Source organism: Patagioenas fasciata, chromosome 2 (assembly GCF_037038585.1).
Source record: "Patagioenas fasciata isolate bPatFas1 chromosome 2, bPatFas1.hap1, whole genome shotgun sequence".
Taxonomy (NCBI): domain Eukaryota; kingdom Metazoa; phylum Chordata; class Aves; order Columbiformes; family Columbidae; genus Patagioenas; species Patagioenas fasciata.
The window spans coordinates 65,467,001-65,494,049 of record NC_092521.1 but is presented as its reverse complement, the minus strand read 5'-3'; the positions used below and the strand labels follow the sequence as shown (position 1 = coordinate 65,494,049).

The 27,049-nt window shown below is 38.8% G+C and overlaps 1 protein-coding gene across 1 annotated transcript in view; it reads right to left on the bottom strand.

The window, feature by feature from the left end:
* Window positions 1–26,876, bottom strand: part of LOC136097897 (dynein axonemal heavy chain 5-like) — a 170,365-nt gene extending 143,489 nt beyond the window's left edge. The window contains exons 1-17 of the mRNA XM_071804333.1: window positions 25,436–26,876; window positions 21,749–21,849; window positions 20,090–20,278; window positions 19,916–19,990; window positions 17,351–17,437; window positions 15,888–15,959; window positions 13,106–13,207; window positions 12,009–12,195; window positions 10,639–10,804; window positions 10,441–10,534; window positions 9,172–9,270; window positions 7,627–7,808; window positions 5,220–5,339; window positions 4,408–4,609; window positions 1,499–1,594; window positions 592–765; window positions 409–498 (exon numbers count right to left, since the gene is read on the bottom strand). Of these exons, the coding sequence (XP_071660434.1) occupies window positions 409–498; window positions 592–765; window positions 1,499–1,594; window positions 4,408–4,609; window positions 5,220–5,339; window positions 7,627–7,808; window positions 9,172–9,270; window positions 10,441–10,534; window positions 10,639–10,804; window positions 12,009–12,195; window positions 13,106–13,207; window positions 15,888–15,959; window positions 17,351–17,437; window positions 19,916–19,990; window positions 20,090–20,278; window positions 21,749–21,849; window positions 25,436–25,598 (2,199 nt within the window). The 5' untranslated portion in view covers window positions 25,599–26,876. The remainder of the gene's footprint in view (window positions 1–408; window positions 499–591; window positions 766–1,498; window positions 1,595–4,407; window positions 4,610–5,219; window positions 5,340–7,626; window positions 7,809–9,171; window positions 9,271–10,440; window positions 10,535–10,638; window positions 10,805–12,008; window positions 12,196–13,105; window positions 13,208–15,887; window positions 15,960–17,350; window positions 17,438–19,915; window positions 19,991–20,089; window positions 20,279–21,748; window positions 21,850–25,435) is intronic.
* Window positions 26,877–27,049: the final 173 nt, after the last annotated feature.

The window sequence follows — 27,049 nt, the reverse complement described above, 5'->3', positions numbered from 1 at the left end:
TTGAGAAAGCTGTAAAAATTATATTCTTTCACGAAGTATGGCTAGCATTTAAGGTTAAATATTTCAGTTCTCTTCATTACAGCGCACAGCAGACAGAAGGCTCTAAGCTTAGGTACAAGGCCAACAGTGCCACTATCAGGATTCACACGAGTGAAGTCTCAGAAGGGACAAAAGCACTGGCCTAAGTCATCAGCTTAATGTCTCATGGGAAGTAATGTCCTCAGCCACAGAACAATAATGCTGCAAAAAGGAATTCAAATCCTGGAACAAACACCAACACCTTTCCTGTCGGATGAGCTTCAATATCTGTTGCTAGAAAAGTGAGCTTAGAAGTATAAAAATAAACCATGCGTCTCTTAATAACATGTGTGAAAGCTTTGCATAAATCCACTTCTGCTAATTTCCAACCTTCAAAAGTGTGGTTTTCTTTTTAAGGAATGTCATTGGATGGTCGATTTTTCTGTATAACTGCTGGGCCCACATAATCTTCCCTGTTACCTAAAACACAAAAAATATGAGGTTATCTTTCCATTAACTTAAAAAGAGTTGAGAAGCAAAGTCTTTGCTCTCTCTCATTTAGTTCTTTCTTACTGGTGGTATATTACGTGGTATAGGTGGATTTTCTTTTTGCTCCTGGTAGAGTTTACGAACAAACTCTAAGTCTTGGCTGTACTGCTGAAGGACAATGGTATACTTCTCATCAAGATCAATATGATTTTCTCCAATTTGTTCAAGCTTCATCAGAAGTCCTAGCATCTGTTCAGTCTAAAAAGGAGGATGGAGCATTTACTGCAGCAGGTGTTAATAGATCATGAAGTCAATTTTCATATTTTTTTTAAATTCGTAACATGTAAGTTTGTAAGCTGCTTTCTAAGAAACACAGAAAAGTCCATACAGATGAGTTAGTGAATTTTACTTCTGCATTTTGTCCCATATAGAATATATTTAACATACTATGAACTGAGAAACTGCTACCACTACGGTATAATGGAATTGGGTTTTTTTCTGACTCTCATCACACTTTTTTTTCTGCAAACAGTTGTGGTAGAACACCTACAACTTTATTCATGCTTCGTTAACATCTCGTATCATGATCAGAGCCTGAACCAATGAACAGTACTGACATTAAGGTAACAGACGGCAGAAATTATTTCATTACTCCTACCAGTCCAACGGGAATAACTCAAAAATGCAACAGGAAGCAGGACAACACCAAGAAGAAAAAAGAAAATAAACTTTAGAAAAATAGGGCTATAAAATTGGTAAGGAAAGAAGGAACAGAAAATTGGCACGAAGAAAAAATGAACGTTATCTTCCAGCACTTCTACAGTCACCTTTTAGGACATTTGTAACAGGCTTAGTGTCCTCTTACATTATCTCAGGCAGCCATCAGCACAGTACAGAACACTGGCAGTAATGAAGGAGCTCAGCAGGACCTGTGGGTGCTCAGCCTTTCTGAGTACCAGAAAAAGCGGGTTGCATTTGTAAAATTACTTACAGTTACGGTCTTCTCAAACCAGGAATCCACAAATTCTTGTATGGACTCATACAATGCTGCAATTTGGTTCTTAAATTCAAGGTAATCTTTCTCAAACTAGAAAAGGGTAAAAAAGGAAAAAAAAAAAAAAAAGAAGGTACCTATAGTGTAGCTTTCACGTAATACAAAATTGTTTCCCTGAAGTTTTTGTTTTGTGTGCCCAGTGCATGTGTTCAGCACTGCAAGAAAGAAAACAAGGACAACACCAGTAACAAAGGCATTTACATTCTAAGCAAAGCAAACAAATAAAAGTGTTAGGTTATATGATTGAAGCCTCATTTTTATGAGCACAGAGGAGCACAGGGGAAGAAGGACAGGCAGAGGAAATCTAATAACTTAATCAGTGAACAGAGCACACTCATCACCTACACCCAGCACTGCCATAGCAGAGCATTCAGCTCACTGTCCAGGTATGAAACTCATTGAGATGAGCAAACTGGCAGACTCTCTAGAGCATGTTACAGGCTCAGGGAAGTTATTGCCTAGGACACAAGAGGCTCTAATACTATAGTTTACCAGGGAAGAGCACTTTGGGACTGTACAAAATGTATTATGGGAGTTAGAGAAGAAGCAAATGCAGGGATCAATATGGTTTGTGGGAGGAACAAGTGTGGGAAAATGGAGGCATGATGGGATAAAAGGAGTCTGTCACTTGAACAGGTTGCTGATCAGTACGGTTTTCTGTCTGTGCCCTGCACCTGATCGGCAGAGTCTGTCTTGTCTTCTTACTTATCTCCATTTCTAACCATTTTCCTGGGTAAAAGGGTGCTCTCTTCTGTATGCATGGGTGTGTATGGGAGTCTACACACCAGCAACAGGAGCGAAGGGGCTTAAGGGCAACTTAGAAGAAAGATGAAGACAGACTTTTACCAAGGTCTATAGAGACAGGACAAGGGATAACAGTTTTAAATCTACCCAAAAGAGTGTTGATTTAGATCAGACAGAAGGAAGAGATTTTTCACACTCAGGGTGGTGAGACACTGGAACAGGTTGCCCAGAGAAGCTGTGGATGCCCACCCATGGAAGTGTTCAAGGTCACTTGGGACAGGGCTTGGAACAGCCAGATCTAGTGAAAGCTGCCCCTGTCCACTGTGGCAGAGGGGCTGGACTAGGTAATCTTCAAAGGTCCTTTGCAACCCAAATGATTCTATGGAGATCACAGGTCACTGGGGCCTGTGCACCTGTAGAGTCAGTAGCTGGAGAGACTGGAGTGTATTGAGGTCTAAGTATCAGCAACCAGGGTAGGAACCATGGATCACAGCAACCAGAAACAGTGGAGCACGTGCATATTGGGTGGGTGGGTGTGTCATATATAGCGGCTAGAGAATACCAAACCAGACTAGGCAGCCCCCACCAGCTACCAGAGAGACAGTAGGGTCTGAATGTCAGCCACTGATAAGGTTGTAAGTCTGGACAAACTGCAAGAAAGAAATGTTTGCATGTGTGTGACTTTGTGTGTCAGCAACCAAGAAAGCAAAGGGATACAGGGGTCAAGTGGAGGGTAGACTGATGGCCTAAGACCAGTTACTGGAGGGCCCCACAGAATGTGTCTTTGTGTGTGGATTGGTCTGAGTTCCAGCAGCAGGAGTGGGGCTGTGGGCCTTGGCGGAGGATTTCTAGGTTCAGGAACTGGGGAGACCTGGGTACCCAGGAGTCAGCTGTTGGATAGACTGTGTAAGACCAGCTACTGGAAGGAACCATGTAAATATATTTTCTACTAACAGGCCTTCACTAATACTGTTTGTATGATTGCTGTGTTTTCAGCTTGTGTTGAAGTGTATGGCCAGAACCGTGTATAAATGCATGGTGTATATGCGTGCGTGCAGCCTGTTAGGAATTACACAACCAGCCTCGCAGTTGAGGGGACCTGGGGGCATGGAACTGTGACAGCCTCACTGCTATTAGACTCCCAAATTTGGCAGCTCCTAACTATAAGTAATTTGGGTATTTATCTGTAATAATCTTTCTCAGAAGTCCAAAACACTGAGGACATGCAAAAAGAGTTCAATGCAAACTTCTCGAATAAAGCATTCTACAAGTTTGGGAAGACAGTCCATAGTATACTTTGCTCAAATAATTTAAGTGTAGGAAAGCCATGTGATTTTTAAACACCTCCACATGCCAGTTACGAGTAAATGTTCACTTTCAGAAAACAACCACACAGCAAGGATTACAGAAATGTAAGCCATCAGCCAGTTAGAAGAAAGCCAAAGGTACTCTAGACTTAAACGTTTAAAGGAAAGTTCCTGACAGTTGCAAGTTACAGTTTGGGAAGGCAGGAAGGTAAGTCAACATTTCTATTACAGCACTCCTATTGTGGGGCTATCAATCCTGCAAAGCAAACAGGCTACAGCTCAATTCCAGCAGGTACAGGCTGTGCTAAAACAAGAGTCTGAAGCACATGAAAAGTTTCTTTAGTTTTTACCACTCTGCTCAGCACTGGAGCAACTTCTCCCTCTAAAATGTTCATCTAAGTGCCTTTACTATAATAATGTCTGTACACTAAGTATTTTCACTAACAATGACTAACTCTTGCAACAAGATAAACTGTATTTAATGCGTTGACCTGCCTGAATTAGTTTTCAGTTTGCAGTACAAAATATATGCATCTGAAAACAAACAAGTTTAAGAAAATTTGTTTGTAGCATTACCTATCACACGAAACCTAGTTTATCAAAAGTAACGAAAACATTTGAAATAAAAGCCAAATTTACCCAAACACTTTCAAATTGTATTAAAGGATATGAAAGTATTATTATTGCAGCAAAATACTACATGCATTGTTATCAAAATTAATCTTCTTTGCATAACTCCAGTGAAAAGCAGAGAATTAAGGGAATGATTGTCCAATAGGTGCTGAATTTCTGTACCTCTTTTTTTCTGTGATCCAGAACATCATACTGTTTGGATTTGGTGTTTGTAGCAATGGTCTGGTAATGAGTACTGATCTCTTCAATACCTTCTATTTTGATACACTGGAGCTTTAAAAGGCTTTCCATCATATTGCTCATATCTGAAATCTTCTCCAAACGTTTACAAAATGTATCAAATTTTCCAAATATATAGTTTTCACTAACAATAAAAAAGCAACAGAGGGATTGTTATGCAAATATATTTGTAATAGATTTTATCTATTTAACCCATTCACGTTCTACCAGAACTACTGCCAAGTTTCATGTAAAAAAACTCTAGTCTAATAATTACAAATCAAATAAGAACCATTTAAAAGTAATGCATATAAACCAGAAAATGCTTAATCCTTATATTTGTAAATTAAAAGCCTTTATTATATTTCACAGGAGTTACTCTTTTAAATAAGACATTTGCAGGAGACCAAAATGTGAATGTACAATACTAAGAAATGTCCCATGCTGAAAGTGGCAATATAGGTAAAAATCCCCTCAGCACTCTGATAGACAAGCTAGCCCAAAGGTGACTAAATTCCCCTGGAGTCTTTTCACTTGTATTAATTACTCAAATTTGTTGAGATTTCAGACCATATGTAAACATATGTATTAAATTAACACATGCATAAATTCTCCTGAAGTCCCCTTGGACACCTGCTAAATCAACAAGTTACTGGCAAAAACCTGTCACTGGTTTATTCCTGAAAACAAACAATGACATCTCATTTGTAAATTGTATAAATGAATATGATTCCATATTAGAGTAAATTATTTACCTAAAATCAAATTGCCTGTTACTTCGATTTTCCTTTAGCTCCTCCCTAATTCTCTGAAAGCATGTTCGGTACAGTTCTTTGAGGGAAATGCATTGTTGTATCCTCTTTAGCAATTCATGCCTGAGGAAGAAAGTACAGAAGACAGAAAATCATTCTAAGGAGGTCCTCAAAAGAGTATAAATAAAACCAGAATATTTCAGTCAGACACGCAACTTTGCAAAATAAGAATACAAAATTATATGTTACCTGAAAACATTCAAAATATGAGGATTACATTAAAAGTTTTTTTCTTAAAATCTGTTATCTACATTGGATATTTTTAGTGTAGGTTTTATTGTCATCAAACCAAAACTTTCACAGCATAGTCCAGAAAGGATTTACACCAGGTAAACCCTGGCTCCTGAATGCCTTTGGCTTGGCCATTTCTCATCTTCTGTAAACTGCATATTTCTGATGGGTTTTCCTTCATTTGTTTATTTGTTTTTTTCTATGCAGAGAAGACTGGAGAGGTATTTTTCCAGACTACAGTAAGCATGAGGAAAGTCTTGTTTCTTTAAAAAGATACACCAGGAACATGTTGGTTCCTAAGGCCACAAACAGTTACATCTTATACAGAGTTGTTCATGAACCCTGAGGTCCTGCTATGCATGAGATACATAGATGAGGCATGGAAATTAGCCATAAACCATTTCCTCAAGGCTGTTGCTCCACTTTGGCTTTGTCTTTCATCTTCCAAAAGATCATTTGGAATGAAAATGAAAGTCAGACTTTACAGACTGAAACCACTAATGGGGAAAGAGAGAAACTTTCACAGGGACAGCAGCAGCAAATAAATAAACAAGAAGAATGTATCAAAAATAAATTCAGCTAGAATAAGCAAACAAAAGTATTATAATTTTATTTAAATTAGTTCTTTAGAATAAACATAGCCAGTAGTTGATTGATTACCAGTAATTTCTGAAATATTCCTTTTACCAACACCAAAATACAGGACAAAACCAAATTATGTATTAGATTCACTTTTATGTCTCCTAACCTCAATGTCACTTTTGACTTGGCTGGAATTAAGCACAGATATCTTGACTGTCCATGATTGATGAAGCTCATAACACCTTTCCCTTCTTACCTCAGTAACCATAATCTTGCTCCAATTGTACTCTTTCAAGAGGTTATTCAAATCATTACTTTTCTAGTTGATAACTTTAGATGTCATGCTCATCTTAAAGCCTCTCTGTGGTTTCTCCCTTCTCTTTTGCATGAAAATAATTGAGTTGTTCTGATACTATGTGTTCTTCCTAGCCTATCTCCAGTTAACTTATCCTTCAGATAAGTGACATCACTTTTTCTGCCAGTGATGTCAGCATTCACCATCCTCTTGTTAAGTTTCATACAAACTCTTCTGTGCTTCCACTTATGCTGTATGTAGCACTTGGGAGCAGCTCCTTGCAAGTAGCCACAGAGTAGCTAACTTGTCCCTTCCTTGAAATGTCTCCTTTAGTTCTCCTGGCAGTGATGCCTACAGAACACCCAAAGGTGTTTGCTGAAAACACTGTCACTCCAGCTGACCAACGCTGCATGACTGCTGGTTTTTCTTCATCCCTCTTTCCTCTCCCATCTCTTTATTCACTTCTTATGTTTCAGATTGCAAGCTCTTCTTATGTTTTAGATTACAAGGTCCTTAGAGCAGGGGCAAACTTTTTGTGCATTTTCTGAAACTTTTTGTACATTTGCTGAAAACCTGGGACTCTTCCTATACCAAGAGCTGTAACAAGGATGATAGAAAACAAGAATAAAACTTGTCTTAGGTATGTCTAGCCAGTAAACTTAGAGGAAATCTAGCTTTTTAATTTAAGGTGCCTCATTAGCACCATTTGCAGTCCTCATGTGTTTGCTCATACAGCACTGTCCACAGAATACTAAGAAAATTAAAGTCTGAGTCTCATCACCCACATAGCTCACGCCAGAGCATAAATGAATTGTGATTCTGGTCCTGGTGTGTACTGTCTCCTTCCTCAACCTGACTTTCCTGTCCACTAACAGCAAAATACAAGTATTAGATGGAACTTCACCAGTTTGCCCTGAGAGCTTCTTTATGAAAAACCTTAGCTCCCAGTTCTAATTGCTCAAGTGTGTTTTAGTCTAAAAAAAGCCAAAAATATCAAATGTTGCATACTGATATATATTACATGCTTTGCAACAGTTTTTTTCACAACACATAGTATTTTTTTTTTGCAGAGTACTTAATTCTACAGAAAATGAACAGACACAAGCTTAAAATTAACATAGGAATTAGTGCCTGATAGGAGGACAAAGGGTTACTTAAATTTACCTTTTAGTAATATTGATGAGTAATCTATAAACTTATTTCTAGTGCTAACAGAAGAAGATTCAATTAAAATTCTATTACCTGTCCAGATCCCAGATTTTTGAAACACCTTCACAGAGATAGGTCTTGCATGTGTTTATCATTTGATTAGTGATTTTAAGAAGAAGAGATGTCATGTGCTCTGACGTGTTGTAGTATGGTGATGTACAGTAGATCATACAGACAGTATTCATTAAACTGGGTACGTGTTCCATCATTGTTACCTACATCAGGAAAAAAATGGGAAAGTCAGCAATTTGAATTTCCTAAAAAATTAACACAATGGAAAATGTGACAGTGCTGGGAATACACTGGTCAGTGGATAAATATCTTTTTGCTTGTAATACATTGTTCTTGTAGACATCTAATTATGAACTGGACCATGCAATTCATTTGAGGGGACTTAACACACTATGACCAAGAGGAAAAAATGGGGAATGGGTAATGAATAAATGAATAGGTCTTCCTCCAGAGTGGGATTTTCCAGAGGAAAAACAGAGGCTGCACTCTTTTTGGCCATGCTCTCCAGTACATGAAGGTGCTGTAGTCTGTTTTGCAAAGGAATATGCTACCTGAGGTAAAGGAGTCATACACTGCTACAAAAGAGTTGCCCCCCTGTAGGAAGAACAGCAAGAATAAAGTCTGCCTTTGCTCATTTTGCCTAGATCTGTACAGAAGAGAAATACAAAAGGAGGTGGCAAGGCAACAATAATCTCTCTCTTAGTGAGGACACTGAACTAGAGACTTTTCTGTCCCACAGAAATGCATGCAAGCCAGATATTTTGAGAACTCAGAACAAGAGACAGTGAATGGTCTAGAAAAGTATTTTAAAAAAAAGTATGGTATGTAAAAATCACATCCAATATGGCTAAATAGTGAATACTTGCAGAAGAAAAGCCGTGTGAAATTGCACAATAGATTCAAACAGAGTACAAGCTTTGAAAACAACATTTAGAAAAATTGTAAGCAGCTGGATTATGTGTAAATCTACTGAACCACGGAAGCTTAGACAGTTTTGCCTGGTGGCTGTATCTTCAAAATTCATGCTCTCACTTAAAAAAAATGAAATCTCAGACCCATATGGTTATAAAAGTAAGTTTTAGCATTTGAACCAAGATGACAGTAAATCTGTGCTACCTGCAAGAGAAACAGTTTTAACCTGTAAAGTAAGTGGAAGCTGTCCAATTTCAGCTCAACTGAAGGCTTAAGATAATTTTATGATATTTGCATTAAAACAATCACAAGTAACTAGTAACTGAAGCATGGAGACAGGAAGAAGTACCATATGTAAAGCTCAACCTCCCAAAGACAATTCAGCTTGATATCAGGTTTGGAAAAACATCTTTTGCTTATTTTTTCATTCCCTTCCATTATTTCCTGGAATGATAACTGCCTTCTACATAAGAAGTAGTATTATCTCTGGATTATTCAAAATCTGTAAACTCAGTTCACTGATGCCAAAAGAGTTAAGCTGTCCACTAATCATTAAACATAGGAGTTAAATACTGAAAAGATAATATCTTTCACAAGCAAAAGCCTTTATTTTTTGAATTTCAAGTTAATTGTTGCTTTTAGAGTACTACTTACAGGTGAGGCTTTGGCAAGTGGGCCAAAAAATTTATCCAATGTATATAAATATCTCATGTTGTCTTTAGCATCATTGGCAGCAATTGTTATATTGCCATCCTGAGGGGAGAAAAAAAAAATTAATACAGTTAAAGTTTACTGAAGAGGTTCTTTCTCTTGCATGTTACTGCAAGACTATTATTCCATCTTGCAAACATTTTCTTGCAGAAAGTTCTTTCAAATAAGACATTTCTTCTTTACATAAGAAATATCTACTTTTACAGGCAAAAATTGGTAAGATCTACCTGGCAATCAGCAATATCTTGGATATGATTTAGAAGAACTCTCCTTCCTTAAACCCCTAAACTTTTCTTTCCTGATAGAAGCAACAATAGTGTGGTTTCAATAATCCAACTTACATTTTAGAATGGTTTTAGCATGATACCCATCCTATAGAACTTAGACAAGATCCCTGAAATTTACCAAGGCATTTCCCATCATTTTTTAATAAACACTTGTTAGGGAAAATGAGTTCACAACTAATGCTCATATATCCTTCTGTTCATGACAGGTGGAACTATCCAGTGCTTAGGAGGCAATTTGGTATGAAGAAAGAAATCTAGTTCATCATCTGTGGCTTGTACTGGCTCTGTACACACACTCTCATCCAAATTCCATTTATCACAGAAGTCTGTGACAATGTTAAGCACAAGAACAGAAACTCTGTAGGCTGACACCCTTTTGCTGGTCTATTTTCAAAACAGTAGAATAGCTTCTTAAGTGTTAGAAGTTCTGCATTCTGGTGGGGGTGGGGAGGTCTGATTGGCTGTACATGGTCTACAGCTTATTTTCTGGCTTGCCTAACATTTTGACTGGTAAGTTTACATTACAGATATCCACTTATCTGAAGTAGCTGTTATGCTACAAAAAGCCAGCTGTCAATAATTCTAAAAGCAACATGATGAACTTTCCAACATCTCTACAGGTGGCCTGCATAGTGTACAGCTGGAGAGAGACAGAAAAATGTTGTATTGCTGTATGGCTTTACTTTTGCACAACCATTCTGCTCACTACATTAATGAATAACACATACAGAAGCACTGACTTCTTTTCAAGTCATTTATTTAACTTCAGACTCTTCAATGTTATGTTTCAACAAATAGATAATAAACCACAGTACAAAACTAGCATAAACACTCACACCTATTTTTAGCGTTGTGTTCAGTTCTCTGTGTATTACAAATATGGTACTGTACTAATTTAAAACTTCTATTAAAACATGGTAATTACCAGCTCTTTCCACTGCTTTAAAGTCTTTGATCTTGCTGCCTGAAGAATACTTATGATTTTCTTTACTCTCGTACTCTTGATCTCATCTAAAAGGCTTTGAAGAAAGAAATACTTAATACTCCCTTTGGAAATGAAGTTTACATCTATTTTTTAAAAACTATTTTTTAGACTCTGAGAGAAATAACACAGGGATTTAACCTGTTAAATGATGACATTCTTGTCTTCCAGTATTCCAGCTCTGCAGATGGACCAACATCACCAGCTTCTCTTCTTATTTGTTCACTCTCCACTAAAACTTGTCTGATCTGTTTGATCCAAATCATGATCACTTCTTCCAGTTTCTCAGTGACCTCTGTGTTACTGCCTTCAAAATCATAGAATAGTATGGGCTTATAAGTACCAAGAAATAAATACAGATTTTTAACTACAGAAGGTAAATGTCCTTGTCAAACATAAGCTGAAACTGTGTAAGCTGATGATATTCAAATCATTGATCAACAACAGGAAATTATTAAGACGGTAATAACAAGATGCACACACATAAAACCTGTACCTACCTACTATCCTGCATATCCTTTACAATGGAAACAGCTAAAAATACACTGAGTTCATAAGGGGAACAAAAAACAACAAACAGTAATGTGGTTTGGGGAGAATTGTGTTTCAGAGGTCTAAGAAATGCATTAACTATTATGGGTATATTTTTCTGCTTGTATTTCACAAGCAAAGGCTTACACCTCCACATTTCTCTCCTGCCACTGCAGCCTATGCCACATCAAAAGCATCACGTAACTGACACCACTATTAACAGTCACAAAAATCCCCTACGATTCATAAGTCAGCACATCTTTTAGATTGCCTTAGCAGCTAAAAAGAGTCTGGTTCACTCAGTGCATTATATTTAGGACTCATGGAGCTTGTGCTACTGAACGGATCTGAAGAACTTGCTCAGCTATATAATGTTATTGTCTCATCTTAAGTCACTATTTGTTCTGTGGAAATTGTCCTGTCACAGGCTCATGTAGGGTTGAGAGGGATTGCACAAGTATTTACTGGTTTGGCATTATTTCACTCTGAAAATCCATGTGGTGAAAAGAAATGGCGGAAAGCTATTGTTCAAAAAGACATAACTGTTCTTTTTCTCACATAAACATATATGTATATATGTAAGACAAATTTTTATAAATACGTTTTGTTTTGACTCACAGCCCTCAGAGCCAGACTTAACATCAGATACGGTTTCCACATTATCAGAGAAAGTGAAGACTATACACGCTAGTAGATGGCTACACTCAGTATCTACTTGGCCAGCAAACTAGGAGGAACACAGGCCACTGCATACATGATATGTCAAGGAACTACCTAATCTATAGATCTATGAATTAAAGGATGGGCAAATGATTGATGATTTTATAATTACACAGTGAGAAACCTGGCAAGTGTAAGCAGAAAAATGTATACAGCTCAGGGAAGACGAATTAATTCTTCAGAGTAACTTTTTACTAATGACATAACATTTATTTTATAAACAGCACCATTGTGGTTATTTTGACATAGGAATTACTCACCTGCAGTTATGTAGTCAGATGGGTTCTGTAAGTTGCTGATATAAATATCAATATCCACTTTTGTGAGCTGAATTTTATCTTCTATATTTTGTTTCGATGATGACAAAGTACCCACAAATTTATCCACTGAATACAGAAAGTCTTGTATCTGGCTGTTCTTCAAGCCTTCTTTCACAGCTCCCCAATTCTGAATATTTCATGATTTATGGAAAAAAAAAATTAGGAAGGTCACATTTCCTTTTGGGCTTTTTTTTTTAACACAAAAGGTATCTTATTTTTCATTAGAAAAGTATTTCTTATTTAGTATATAAAGATTTATCAGTATGCACCTTAAAATACACTCATCTGTACTATAATGTAAATACTTCAAAGTGTGCATTGATCTAATTATTAGACAAGAAGAGACAAATGAGCAAGAGGCTCTCAAGAAATGAAAATGTCTTCCTGCTCTCACTGTCTCCACACTGAATTGTTGTCTTCTTTTTTTTGGTCTGATTTGTCTCTCTCTGGACAGAGAAAAAATATTCTAATTTCCCTTCCTGCTCCTGGTTAAGAGAGAATGGTAGCGTATGGTAACTACATACAACACCATCATTCTCGACAGACACTGAGCTTCAGTATATTTCCAACCTCTGAACGTGTCCTTCTGGAGGCAACAGAACCAACTGTGATGCTTTGTGACTGACACAGAACAAACAAAACTTAGAGAAGATGGACACTCTTTTTGTGATACAGTACTTGCTGTCCATGCTCTAGAATAAAATCATACACTGATCCTTTGTGCAGCCAGAGGGACTTGACACTTCTTTCAATCCAAGTTTAATCTACTTTTAAATAAGTCATCATAGTTTTACCTTAGTATGGCTGATATGCTACATTCTCCTTTGTTATGAGCATTACAGCTGGTGCTATTGCTTGAAAAGAAAAAATAAATATATGTATTTCAAACACTTGTATACAAATTGCATGACTCCCATAAAGGTCTGTATTAGACTTGTATCTTTTTGTATCGTTCAACTGATGCACAAACAGGAGTGCAGCAGCCACTTGCCTTAATTCCACATGTTCTTGGGAAAAAAGACTAGCTATTGGATTACCTGTTGGGATTTAAGTGCTGGTATCATGATTTGGGACAAAAAGAATTCCAGGCCCTGAAGGATATTTCCGTTAGCACAATCAAATACACCAAAATTCACCTCCTTTGGGAAGAAACAAAAATCAGCAGAGTGCACGTAAACTTTTGCAGCATTATAGTACTTGAGTGAAGTTCAGACATGTGGCAGACATACATACAGTCCATAACTGTGTAGGTTCCATGAGGATATTGCCCCCCCTCCCCCCCCCCCCACTGAATTTGGATTGGACGTAGACTAAAATTCGACTGGTGTGGAGGGGTTTTGTTAGAAGGAGATATGTTGTTGAATTAGTCAGGCCCAAAGGAATCTCAAAGCCACTTCGAGAAGCTGAGAACAGAATCTGCTGTGAGAAAGAGGGGCGTTTCTTCATTAACAGGGCCTCAGCATGGCCTGAGTCGTTGGACCTATCATCGGTGGGGCTCCAGCATGTGGACTGCCCATGATACTCATTTAGCGAATCCATGCTTGGAGCGTGGACACGTGATTAGAGAACAGTTGTGTATATAAGGAGACTTGTTTCTGTAATAAATGGCTTTGCGTGATTCACATTGAATCGGAATGCTGAGTCCTTTATCTCTCCAACAGACTCGAAATTCCAAGACTTGCCATTAAGTTTGAATCACCAAAAGAGTCAGTCCTATATTGTAGCAACACTCCAGTCACCAATTAAAATGAATCATTTAACATCAGTGCATTAAGACAATTCTATGTCTGTATTTCTCTTTTAGAGGAACAGCTTCCATCTATCATAAATGCCTAAAAATGGACAACAAATGTATCAGGCAAGAAATGCCTCAGTTGCTCTCCAGTTCATCGTTACGAAGCATTTATTTGCATTGAGAGTGGTCAAACACTGGCACAGACTCCCTAAAGAGGTGGTCAATGACCCCAGCCTGTCAGCGCTTAAGAGGCGTTCGGACAATGACCTTAACAATGTGCTTCAGCTTTTGGTTAGCCCTGAAGTGGTCGGACAGTTGGACTATATGACCATTGTAGGTCCCTTTTAATAGTCCATTCTAGTTAATGTGAAGCAACAAGCAGTGTATTTCTGAAGCTGGGGACAGAAACAGCACTGGTGAGTGGAATTTTACTGCAGAACATAATGCATTAATTGGAGGAAGTGAGGGACTGCATGTTTTCGAAGTGCTATCTGCTTATGGACTGGTTATCTTCTTCTACAGGCATTTTGTGTACAGATGGATACATTCTGAACATGGGCCATGTGCTTTCTATGACCCATACAGACTAGCCATTTCAACTCTGGGTATGCCTCCTGTTAGCAGAGAGGGAGTCTCATGGAGAACTTGTGAGCTGCACAAACATACACTGATTTTGCCTTCATCACACTGAATGCTTCACTCATACAGGGAAAAGCAAACAGAGTTCTGCCCTGGAAGCTTCTACTCCCACCTTCTGTCTGTGTAAAGACAGCAATTTCAGAGTGTTTTAGGAACAGCAACTACAAATGAGGTTTTGTAGAAGCTCTGACATTCTTGGCTATCTTGATTATTAATTTCACTAGTGTTTTTCTTGCTAGTCCCCCTTTGCATGCAAAAGAAGAACATTTAAGACAATTAGTTGTTATGCATGGGTGGAATACTACATCCTAACAGTATTACAGTATTATAATCCCACTAGAGTACAAGAGGGTAGAAAGCTCTTTCTCAAAAAGTGGTGGTATTATGGATGACATCATTCTGCTTGAAGAAGTGCTTAGGAGGAAGACCAGATTTCTCGGCATGTCTGAACATGTTCCCTGGGAGGCAATGCTCACAAGGTTGTTAACAAGGAAATGCTCCTAAACTAATTCTTTCTGCAAGAGGGTGTGCTAACAAAATAACAGAAGGAAAGGACATAAGGCTACTGAAGAAAAGAACTGACCTCTATTTTCCCCCTTCAGATGCTTTTAACAATGCCAGTTTCTCCCATATTAGTGTTTACATTTGTGGCAGGGAGGGAGAGACATGGCAAATTAAGTCTTTCAAGACTTCTGAATCTCTAGGACAAGGTTGATATACAACCTGAACCATTTCTTTCCACAGGATGTTGAAGATTCGGCTATTCCTCTTGAGAAACAGGACTAATCTGTGTATTTCTAGGGGGTGCTCAGGTTCTATTTCCAACACAACTCTTCAGGATAAACCAAAACTCGCCAAACCAGTCTGAGCCCAAGCTCCAATCTTCATCAGTGCGAAGACTGCCGGATGGAAAATTAGGACTTGTTCTACCTTCTATGTCATCTAAAAATGTTGCCTCCCATGAGGGATGAAGTTTGATGACAGCTACAGGACATCTACTGCCAAGACAAGGGGATTGCAAGAGAACCACAGAGAGAGGACACGAGGGAAGCTCACTGAAGAGTTTGGACAACCATTCTGACAGGTACCCAACTGAAACACTGCAGCAGTACTCACAGGCCGTGAGAAGAGGAAGCCTCAAAATTACTTTTGCACCCTCGGATGAGGTATTTGTAAAAATATTGTCATAAAGCAAGAGACTGACAGAAATTGAAGTACTAATTTCCATTACTGTAGCTGGCAAACAAACTTACTACAACTTTGGACTGCTCAAAGGGAACACATCAACTTATTAGTGACAAATAAGGAGAAAATGTATAAAGCATAAAAATGAGTGCATCTGTGTTTTTGAGAAAATTATTTCAGGCTTATTACATTTTTTTTTAATGTCTATTCTTAAATGTTAGTATCTGCATACTCTTCTGTTGCAAATATTTTGGTCTGACCTGGGAAATATTTGATGCAGTTATAACTTTATCTGATGTCCTTAGGAAAAATGCACAAGTGCCTGTAAAGTTCTGTAAAAAGGACAAAACACAATCAGTTAAAAAGTACACACCTCTACAGCAAAAGTAATTTACTTAACAATGTAAAACTGTGCTGAAAACAAAATTGTAAAAAAAAAATATTACTCAAAAAAAGTAGGGAACTGTTTGTAGGATATTTCAAAATCCATCCTTCTCAAATCAAACGTCATTTTTTCTCCATCTGACATAAGAACATCAAAAATGCCCTTTTGGGCAGACCAGTCCAGTATCACGTCTCTATCAAGAAAATGCAGTTCAGGGAGAGCTTGCGAGTCAGGCTCCTTTCTGAGCTCCGTTCCTCCTGTGTTCCCTGGCCACCTGCAAACATTGTGTGAGAGCTGAGATGACAAATTCCTGCCTAGTCATTTTAGTATCCATTTACAGACCTATCCATGAGATTGTCTAATCCCTTTCTGAATCTACCAACACAAATTCATTTATAAAAAACTAAAGATATCCTCAGCTTTCAGGCATTTGAAGTACTTTTCATAGATACCTAGACCAGAATGGATCATGTTAGAATAACTTTTATATCATTTTTTTGAAGGGGAACTTAAAGATTACTAAAAATTTCTGATTCAACTACTTTTTAACATGTGCTTTCATCTTTTAATGGACTGAAGTAATGTAAAAGTTTCAAATCAGTACTGCAACAACGCTTATTTTTAATATATTAAATTTAATAATAATTGAACTATAACAAATTTTAAAAGCCATTCCCGTTGGTCCAATTGGCAGAGGAGTGAACCTCACTTCTTCTCTGAAAGCAAGAAAGAATTCTTCAGCTATGTCTCTTCTAACATAACTATGTTAATATAAGCTCATTGGAAAAAAAATTTAAAAATAAAAAATAAAAAGACATCACCATGCCTTATTCAAATAAAGTTACATATGGTACACCTGATTTCCTCCAAAAGAGACAGAAATAAAATTAATCGGAAATGTTAATGACTAGCCTGAATAATGCTTAGATATTACAGTGAGGAGGTTGTCATAAGAATTTGAATGGAATAAAGGAATTATTAAAGTTATTTTTGGAGTTATGTGCAGCATTATTAAAACCACTGAAGAATTGCACTTTTAAACTAGAAGTGCACAAGCACTGGAAAATACTTGAACATAGAGTCAAAATGTTAAGATCTGCAATTTTTAAACAAGCATTTATTTGACCTGCTCTCCTCTCAGACAGTCAAATCCATTAATCACTACTTCTTTACTAGTAAATTCCAAGCTCAGCTGGGAGATCTTGCATTATGACAACATGGACTAAATACTTAAATATCTATCCAAGAATTACAAAAATCCGTTTAACACTGTAAAACTGTTACATTTTTCCAATGTTTCACTTTCCAAATGTTACCTAATGAATTTTTCAACCATACCTCAGTAGAACCCATGGTAATAAATAACTTCTTCTGAATCGAACTGTTCGTTGATCCATCTGACTTCAGTGATGCATTCAACTTTTGCTAGCAATTATAAATAAAAGATTAATAAAAACTATTATCATACAAATACCTCATCCTATTTGAATATGTGAATTATAACTAAGCTAATTCTAAATCTGTTAGTAATCCCCAGACAGAAATCATGAGGTTGACTTTGGTAGTACTAGCTAATGGTTGGACTTGATGACCTTAAAGGTCTTGTCTAACCTAAACAAGTCTATGATTCTATGGTTTGGTGAAGGAGCTTTGTATGAATCTCACAATCCACAGTAAACAGTTTCAGAGCCCTGTTCTTTCAGAAAACACTCAAAGAAGAAGGGGAAAAAAAAACTCAGAAAAAATATAATTAAAGAAAATTGGAAATGTTTCCTGGAGCAACTTCCTCCATAGAAACAAACTGGATGTCTTGCAGAAAGAGTCATGTTCCTGGCCTGCAGAGTCCTATTGTAATTGTGAGCGGGACTCACAAGGAACACTCTCAGATAGATCCTGGCAACAATGCAAAGAAATTTAGCTTTCTGCCGATGTCTTTAACCACATATCACTCTGAAAAACTTCCTCTCTGAAAAGCCTTGCTGTCACTGGTCCCTCTCCACTGAGATGTATCTACAACCTCGTCTCTTGAAAGCAATTATAAAGGTTTAAGCCTAATAAAGACCTGCATCCCTCTAATTCTAGTGCCAGAGTTAGGTTAGCAGTTGGACTTTATGATCTTGAGGGCCTCTTCCAACCAAAATGATTCTATCATTCTATGAATTTTCTGTCACACAATTTGAAAAATAATCTGTTGAAACTTGGAAGAATGTCACAGAACATACTGTGAAAGAAGCCTGCAAGTATATTTCTCTTTTAAGGAGAGGACTCTTCCTAAAAAGTCAAATGTTCAGCTCCTGCTAGACCAAATGTGTGATGTATGATACACAGCAGTGGCTCCCCACTCCCACCTCAAATCAGTATCTTCTAACCCCTATGCAGAGTCTCAAGTTAACATCATGCACCCAAGCTGGTGAAGAGAGATGAGCAGCACTGAAGAAAGGATCTTGAGAAACCTTGGTAAGAACACGATTTCTCAGTCAGGCCAACCATCTGCCCAGACCAGTATTTTGTCTCCAAGAATGGCCAAAAATGGTTAAAACCAGGGCAAGCATGTATGATACTGACCCTGAGTAATCTCCAATATGTTTGAAACCAAACTGTTGACAGAACAGTCAATTTGATGAGATCTCTTGACTTATCATAATTGGGTGGAAGATGGTAGAGATGGCATTCATACTTTCCATCAGAAACATTTCTTTTTATGCTATGCTGCCTTTGCAACAAAATTTTCATGAATTCATATTTTAATAGTTAAAAAGACCAAAATAAAACAAAAGTAAATGCAGAAATGAAACGTTTCACTTAACCCAAGCTGGGCATACATTTATGGCTCGTAAGTTGAGGAAAACGCTTTCAAGATTTTTAGTTTCATCTTGTTCTAAGTCAGAGAACAACATGCTCATCTCAGAAATGTGCACACACAGTCTCAGTGAAGGAAAAACTGATTAAACTGTTTTGACAGCTGAACTGATCCTGTGCTTTGTGAAGTCTCTAAGCAATTTCAGTAACACTCAAAAGTTCTTTTAATTTCCATCAGTTATAATTAATCTGTAATTCATTCTTGCACTTTACTGATGATCAAGCATTACCAATTGTTCTATTGTCCCCAACAAGCCTAAAATACCACCACATGGTGAGTTAGCTCACCTTAACACCTCCTCAATGGCATAACCTCAAAGGACTATGGAAGGACTTCTGCACTTCAAGAAGCTCACAACAGTCACATTAGGCAATTTCAGGGTCACTCTGCAACTTCCGATACCACACACAGATTGGAAGCTGAACACGTTATTTTGCTTTTTATGAAGAGGCTTCCCCTTTTCAAAATTGAAAGGGAGAGAAATACATTTTTGGGACTACAATTACCCTATTTCTAGTTACGTATAATTTTCCAGGCTTGAGATTATTTTCTGCAGAACAGGACAGACTTGAACATGAAGCCACCTTAATTTAGAAAGAAATTGCACCATTTTTCACGCTCTTGAATCAGTGCTTTGTCCATAACAGAGCTGGTGAAGTTCACACCAAAAGAAGACTGCTCTTATACGGATACTTCCCCATTCCTATAATACATGAACTAATCTAGTCTTTTTAAACTCTAACTACTGTGAACACTTTGCCTCAATTATCTTTATCTTTTCTGAAGTCTGAATTATTACTTTACTTGCCCTTTTTAAGTGTTCTATTGTGAAAACAAGAACAGTATCAAACCATGCCACAGGTCATCCTCCCATTTCCATGTAAGTTGATATGGCAGCATCTAAACAATGAGATCCAGGTTCTTTTCACATTAGCGTGCATAGCAAAATAATCTCTGTTAACATATTCTGAATTTTGCAACAGTCATGTTTTTCTTTAAAAAAATGCAACTTTGCTTTTGCAGAAATAATAGCAGAAACATACCTGCAATACATCTTGGTAAAAGAAGAGCAATTTTTTAAATCCACCAGATGCAAAGAATTGTTCTATAAGTTGAAACTAAAACCAAAATTACAAGTAATTAATTGTGAAGTAGTTTCAAAAGACTGGAATTTTTTTTGAAAAATATTTAATAATAATAATTTAATTAATATTTACCTTGTCATCAGAAACAATGGCCTCCTCCACTTGCTGTTCACTTAAGCCTATCCCATCTGCTAATCTTGCTATCAAATACTTGTGTCTTTTATCTATCCAAGCTCTTCTCTCCTCTTTGGTGACTTTGGCTTGCTTGGCTAGTTCTTTTCTAGTTTCACTGGAAAGTACTATACTTTTCTTACCAGTTGTCTAGAAGACAAAAGTTTGTTATAGAGAGATTATTTCTCCACACTTGAGGATTGTATTTGATATTGTTGATCTTTAAGATTGTTTCATAAACTACTTCAAACAGGAACATAAAAATATATCTAAGGAATGCAGAAAGAAAAGATTAGTAATAATTAATTTGTTAGGCCAGAATTAATTCTTACTCTAAGGCCATTACAAAGGAAACTTCAGATCAGGGCCTCGGAATCAGATGTGGATGCAGGCTAACGTGACAATACAAATTTAGCACTATAAAGGCTCTACTTCAAATCTCTGCTTTGTGAATCCAGCTTCCAAACTTCTGCATGTCCATATTCCAGATCTGGGACCAGATCAATCTCTTTACTCTCAGCATTTTAATATAGAGCATCAAGTTATTACCTCAATGGAAATAAATAAAACAAATCCACTATAAAATCAGTCACCACTGGAACAAATATGCAATTGATGTTTAATACGCAGGTCATATAAGGGTAGTAGCAGAGTGATAAAGGATATTCATGTAGACAAAGGATTCTTAAGTCTTCATAACAGTGTGAACAAGACTGAAAATAGATGTGGTGGATAAGATTTTTAAGTCAATAGATAATTTTTAGAAACTATACAGAAAACTAAAGATTTGGGTAAAAAAGTCACCATGCTGAGCCTTTCCCTCTACACAGAGCTCCCACTGATATGAGTATCTGGAGCATGGGGACGTCTGTACCTCACAATTTTTACTGGAGAGAAGCAAAGATAAATTACATCATCTTCCCAGTATTCAAAACTAAAAATTGTAATTGATCAATCCTACTTTACTCTTAGATTAAAGAAAAAAAAAAAAAGCTGGCCAACATCCACCTTTGCTTCCTACCATTTGGTCTTATCCCAGACTGAATGAATGCTCTACATCCCTCATGTCTCTACCTGCATCTCTTTGAGACCAGGAGACACGAAGAATGCCCGAATACCTGTAGTTGTTGGTCAGTACCATTCTGAGGTCTCTAAAACCTACATATTTTCTGATTCACAGTTGATTCTTCTCTCATGTAGGTCCCAGCTCATCTGTGCCAATCTTTTATCATCTCTGGTTTCTATGCCAACAGCTGGATTTCTGTTTTTGCATATACCTTCCCTGATGCAGCATGACTTTATTCAAGTATTTTTAAGCGATATTAATTTTCAATTTGGCAAAGAAAGGGAATTAACTGGTGGATGATCAAAAAAAGAAAATAAAAACAATCCCAGCAACACACATTATGAGCACAGGAAGTAAAAGGCCTAACATTGTATAAACTTTTGAGTGGCTCATTGTTCTTTTTCCTTGTAATTAAGAGATATTAAAGGAACTCAGCATCCTGCAGTATTAGGCCTACCTTTGTGAATGAAGAGTTTAAAAATAATCTGTGCAGAAGAAAATTTAACAGACAAAAGATAGCTGAGGCGCCACCTTTTTAGCATGAAAATACTTGCCGGAAGAATAGCAGTCAAAGGTGATCCTGTGACAGCAGATCCCAGCTCAGTGCCCCTTGTCTTCAGGTCCCCTTCACGTCTACGGTGCTTACTTCCTGTGTCTAGTTAAAAGAAGTGAAAAGTTCTAATTATTCAGGTATATGCACAGCAAACACATTTACAAGACCTGCAATGATGTCACTATGTTGTGTTTCAGTATCTGCTCGTTGACTTCTTCTCAGGTTGGGGAAAATGAGACACGAAAGGAACATTAGAAAACCGGTACCTCAGCAGGAAGCTGAGGGGAAAAGATGTCTTATAATGACTTTTATCTCAAGTTCAATTGCACAGAATCCCTACTGACAGCAGTACAGGTAAGAAAAAGCAATTTAAGGTACTAGCTTGAAGAAATCAGTTCTGGAAAAAATTGAGACACTGAAATACCACTTTTCACTTTTGCTATTGTCACCCAGTTATTCCTTTTCTGTTACTTCTTTACCTAAATTCTGATTGTAAGCCTCATGTATCTCTGACAAACTTGCAGAGACTTGCAAGACAACTTGAGCACATGGAATATCTGAAGAATAAAAATTGCTAATATTTGCATAAAAAACAGTGTGTAATTATCTTTTGTCGATTGTTTAAGCCTCCTTATGAACTTCTGAAGCCCTTCAAGTTATTAAATAAAATTTATCACATGCTTTTGTTTTTCCCCAAAATTAAAATTTGTATATTTTTAAGTCATTTAAGTAACAAATAGGAATGTTTATGTTTTCCTGATACTAAGTGCAACTCATCTCCAGCCAGCCACCATTTCTCTTTTAAATTGTTTTTAATTACAAAGCATTTGTAAATATTGCTTTACCTCTCCTTAATGGAAGCAGTGTTTTAGTTACCTTTAAAATTATGATTGTTTGTAGTTGCTACAGATTGCTTTTAGCCCAAGAAAAAGCAACCATCTTGTTTCTCAGAAGATGGTATTTAGATCCCATTCTTGGCAGCAGCGGAGCATGTAGTAGTGTTAACAAGCAGCTCACTAAACTTTCAGGAACTACTATTTAATCTATTCTAAATAAATTACGAGATTGTGACTAAAATTAATATTCTAATAGTACTGATTTCCTTATAAATTTCCTTATAGATTGTGTCTTTTCTCCCATGAAGTCTCCCCTGATTATAACGTATTATTCACAGAACCAAAAAAATGGCTGAGGTGGCAGGGGACCTCTGAAGATCATCTGGTCCAACCCCCTGCACTCAAGCAAGGCCACCTAGAGCAAGTTGTCAGGACCATGTCCAGATGCTTTTGAATTTCTCTGAGGTGGGAGACTCTACAACCTCTCTGGGAAACCTGTGCCAGTGCTTTATCACCCTCACAAAGTGTCTCCTGGTGTTCAGACAGAACCTCTTGTGTTTCCATTTTGTTCATTGTCTCTTGTCCTGTCACTGGACACTACCAAAGAGAGCCTGGCTCCACCTTTACACACTCCCTTCAGGTATTCATACATGGTGATGAGATTCCCTGATTCTCCTCTCCTCCAGCCTGGACAATCCCAGCTCTCTCAGACTTTTCTCACAAGAGAGATTCTCCAGTGGCTTCATCATCCTCAAGGCCTTTCACTGGACTCTCTCTAGTAGGTCCATGTCACTGTTGTACTTGGGAGGTTAGAACTGGACATGGTACTCTAGGCATGGCCTCACCAGTGCTGATTGGAGAGGATGGATCACCTCCTTTGATCTGCTGCCAACACTCCTCCTAACGCAGCGCAGGACACCTTTGGCCTTCTTTACCACAGCGACCCACTGTTGGCTCATGCTCAACGTGGTGTCCCCACTAGTACCCCCAGCTCCTTTCATGTCAAGCTGCTTTACAGCTGGTCAGCCCCCAGCTTGTACTGGGGCCTGGGCTTGTTCCTCCCCAGGTGAAAGACTTTGCACTTCTTCTTGTTGAACTGCAGGAGGTTCCCATCAGCCCAAGTCCACAGCCATTCAAGGTCTCTCTGGATGGCAGCACAACCCCTTGGTGTATTGGCCATCCCTCCCAGTTATGTGTCATCAACAACCTAGCTAAGGCTCGACCCTGTCCCGTCCTCCAGATCATTAATGAAGATTTTAAATATGACTGGACCTGGTATTGATCCACCAGGATACACCTCCAGCTACTGGCCCCCAACTGGACTTTGTGCCACTGATCACCATTCTCTGGGCCCATCTGTTCAACCAGTTTTCAATCCATCCCACTGTCTGCTCATATACCCCGAACTTTATTAGCTTCTCTATGAGGATCTTACAGAAGCAAAGAGGAAAATCAAATTGTAACTGCTCAGCAGTAGAAATTTGTGGTCAAGGAATGACCTGGCAGGGAGACCAAAAATGCTCAGCTGCAGAAGGGGTTAAGCTGACTGGAAGCAGGAGTGCCACAGACACAATTCCCTGTAAGAGACTTTGGTTTCCCTTGGTGATGAGATAAGAAACAGCTAAAGCATTCTCTTGTAGCCATCCTAGGAGTGTTTGGAGTCAATCCACCTTTGGGCAGCAGAGCTGGTGCTGGGGAATGGACCCAAGGCCGGGCTGAGGTGCCCCAGTTACTTACACTCACCAGATCGATGCTGGTGTAAGCGCACATAAGGAATCAGCTCGTGAAGCATCTTTGCAGACCCCTTGTTGAACCACTTATGGCAGCAGGACTCTGTCCAATGCATTGTTAATTATTTATATATATATATATATATATTTCAGCACAAATGTGTGTTTAATTCACCTCAAGGGGCACAATAAAAAAATCCCAACAGAAGACAGTGTCAAAAGCCTCACTTAAGAAAAGGTAGACCATATCCACTGCACTCCCCTCACCTACCAAGACAGTGATTTAATTACAAAAGGCAATGAGGGTTGGTCTAGCATGTCTTCCCCTTGATGAATCTATGTTGACTATTCCCAGTCACCTGGTTGTTCTTCATGTGCCTGGAAATGGTATCCATGATTAGCTGCTCTGTCACCTTCCCAGGGACCAACATGAGGCTGACAAGCCTCTATTTTCCTGGTCCTCCTTCTTGGAGACAGGAGTGGCATCTGCTTTCCTCCAGGCCTCAGGTACCTCTCCCAGTTGCCATGAACATTCAAAGATTATTGAGTGTGACCTTGCAATGACATCAGCCAGCTCCTTCAGCACTCACGGGTGCATCCCAGTGGGGCCCATGGACTTACGTATATACCAGCTTCCCTGACCTGATCCTCTCCCATAAGGCCACACTCAATCTTTGAAGTAATTATTCAATCTGTTATCACTGTTGATATATTTCAGAAAGGAGATACCATACTATATGGCATACTAATATGTGAGTGCTATTAATTTTAATTCCCAGAAAATGGTTCTAATCATGTTACTATGATTCAACATTAGGAAATCTGCTAAGGGATCAGAGTCACACTGTACCAGCCACTGTAAGTACATATATACAAAATAATCCATATATGCATGTGTTTATTGATATGTACATATTTATTCATAAAGCTGTAAATAGCATATTGTAGTCCCCACACTGGTATATTCAGAATAGCATGTGCCCACCCACTATGTATAACTACTTGTTATAAACTTACACATGCTCCATAATAATTAGTTTCTCATTCTGTTCCTGATTTTTTTTTTCCATACAAAGCCGACATGAAGTACTTATACATTCTTATAATCATTTTCTTCCTTACCTTTTTTAATAGCAATGAGGGGTGGACAGAGATCAGTGTCAGGTTTGGAAGAAAGTTGCATTCCTCTAAGTTGTTCTGATTCCTGCTGTGCAAAGTGATGAGGAGAGGAACTAGACTCGACTCTTCCCCCTAACTCAGTCTCACCTCCCACAGCCTCCTCCATCTTCACACACAAAAATATCAACCTAAATCAAGAATGCAGAAAATGATTGGACAATGTAAAGCCGTAACAAGTAACCACGCCACCAGTATTTTTATCCCTGTTAAAGCACCAGTATGACAGACTAACAAGGAAGGGGAAAAAAAAAAGGAAAAACCCCACACCTGCCACCACCTCTACTTCTGGTCGTTAATTTAGAATGAGAAGATCTAAGCAGTTTACAAAATGACAGAAGCTACTCTAAGGTCACCCTTAAACAAAACTTTTTTTCTAATTGCATAGCTGACATTTCTCTCTGGTCAGAGTAGGCATGCTGCAGGTTGGAACTCACGCATCGAGGGACAGGTTAAGCTCCTTCTCACACGACAGCTACAGGTCCCACTCCAAAGCACTGGGCACAGAGCACCGGCTGAGGCACTTGCTTAATCTGGAACGGGTTTCTGAGCCTGTCTGCCTGGGCACTGAGAGCTGCTGGCAGCTGCTATGGCAACCCCTACACAAACCCAGCAAACAACCCAGGCCCCGGGAGGCACCTCCTCTGTCCCCATTTCCTGCTGTATCCACCAACCCACTGCTAATTTCATAACTACTTCGTCTTCTCAAAAGCACCATGGCTTTCCCTTACATATGAATTAAAACCTAAGCAAGCAGCTTCATTGAGCCTTGGCATTTCTCAGGCTGGACGGGGCTCTGAGCAACCTGATCTAGTTGAAGATGTTCCTGCTCATTGCAGGGGGCTGGACTAGCTGACTTTTGAAGGTCCCTTACAACCCAAACTATTCTATGATTCTATGACATGTAGAGACAGAGGAGGCCGTAGTGAAGTGCACCCTGACAACCACGCTGCTGTCCTCAACACAGCCCGTCTCAGCAGCCTGGGTTCTGGGCAACAGGTGAAGAGACACAGCTGAGGTAAGTGGCTGAATTAATACTTCAGCTATTTTTTTTTTTTGCTGCCGGGCAAAGCCACTTCCACATAGATCCGATGGGCACCGCGTGGTTCACACTCATACACCTGCACCACCCTTACTTGGCGTCCTTCCTTTCTCCACACGATACTCAGCAGCCAAGCCCTCAATGCAACAGGTTACCAAACCCAGAGGTTTAATACTTCAAATGGCTTCCGCATTTTATTTTTTTAACCGATCTCAGTGGAGAGAGAGAAGGGAGACAGAAAAAGAGGCGACAGCCGCAACACGGAGCGCACTCTGAGGAGCCGCTGCCGCTTCCCCTCGTTCCCACCTCCCCCATCGCACTCAGCACCATGTGCGCGCGCACAGCCGCCCCGCCGCCCGGACGAAGCTGCTGAGAAAGAACAAGACCCCTCTTCCAGACCTTTTTCCAGACAACGACCCCCGCATCCTCCCCGCACCCGCCCTACCAAGGCCGCGCAGGCGCAGCCCACAGCCGCGCACAGGTGAGGGAGCCAAGCCCGCATGCGCGCCGGCCGAACG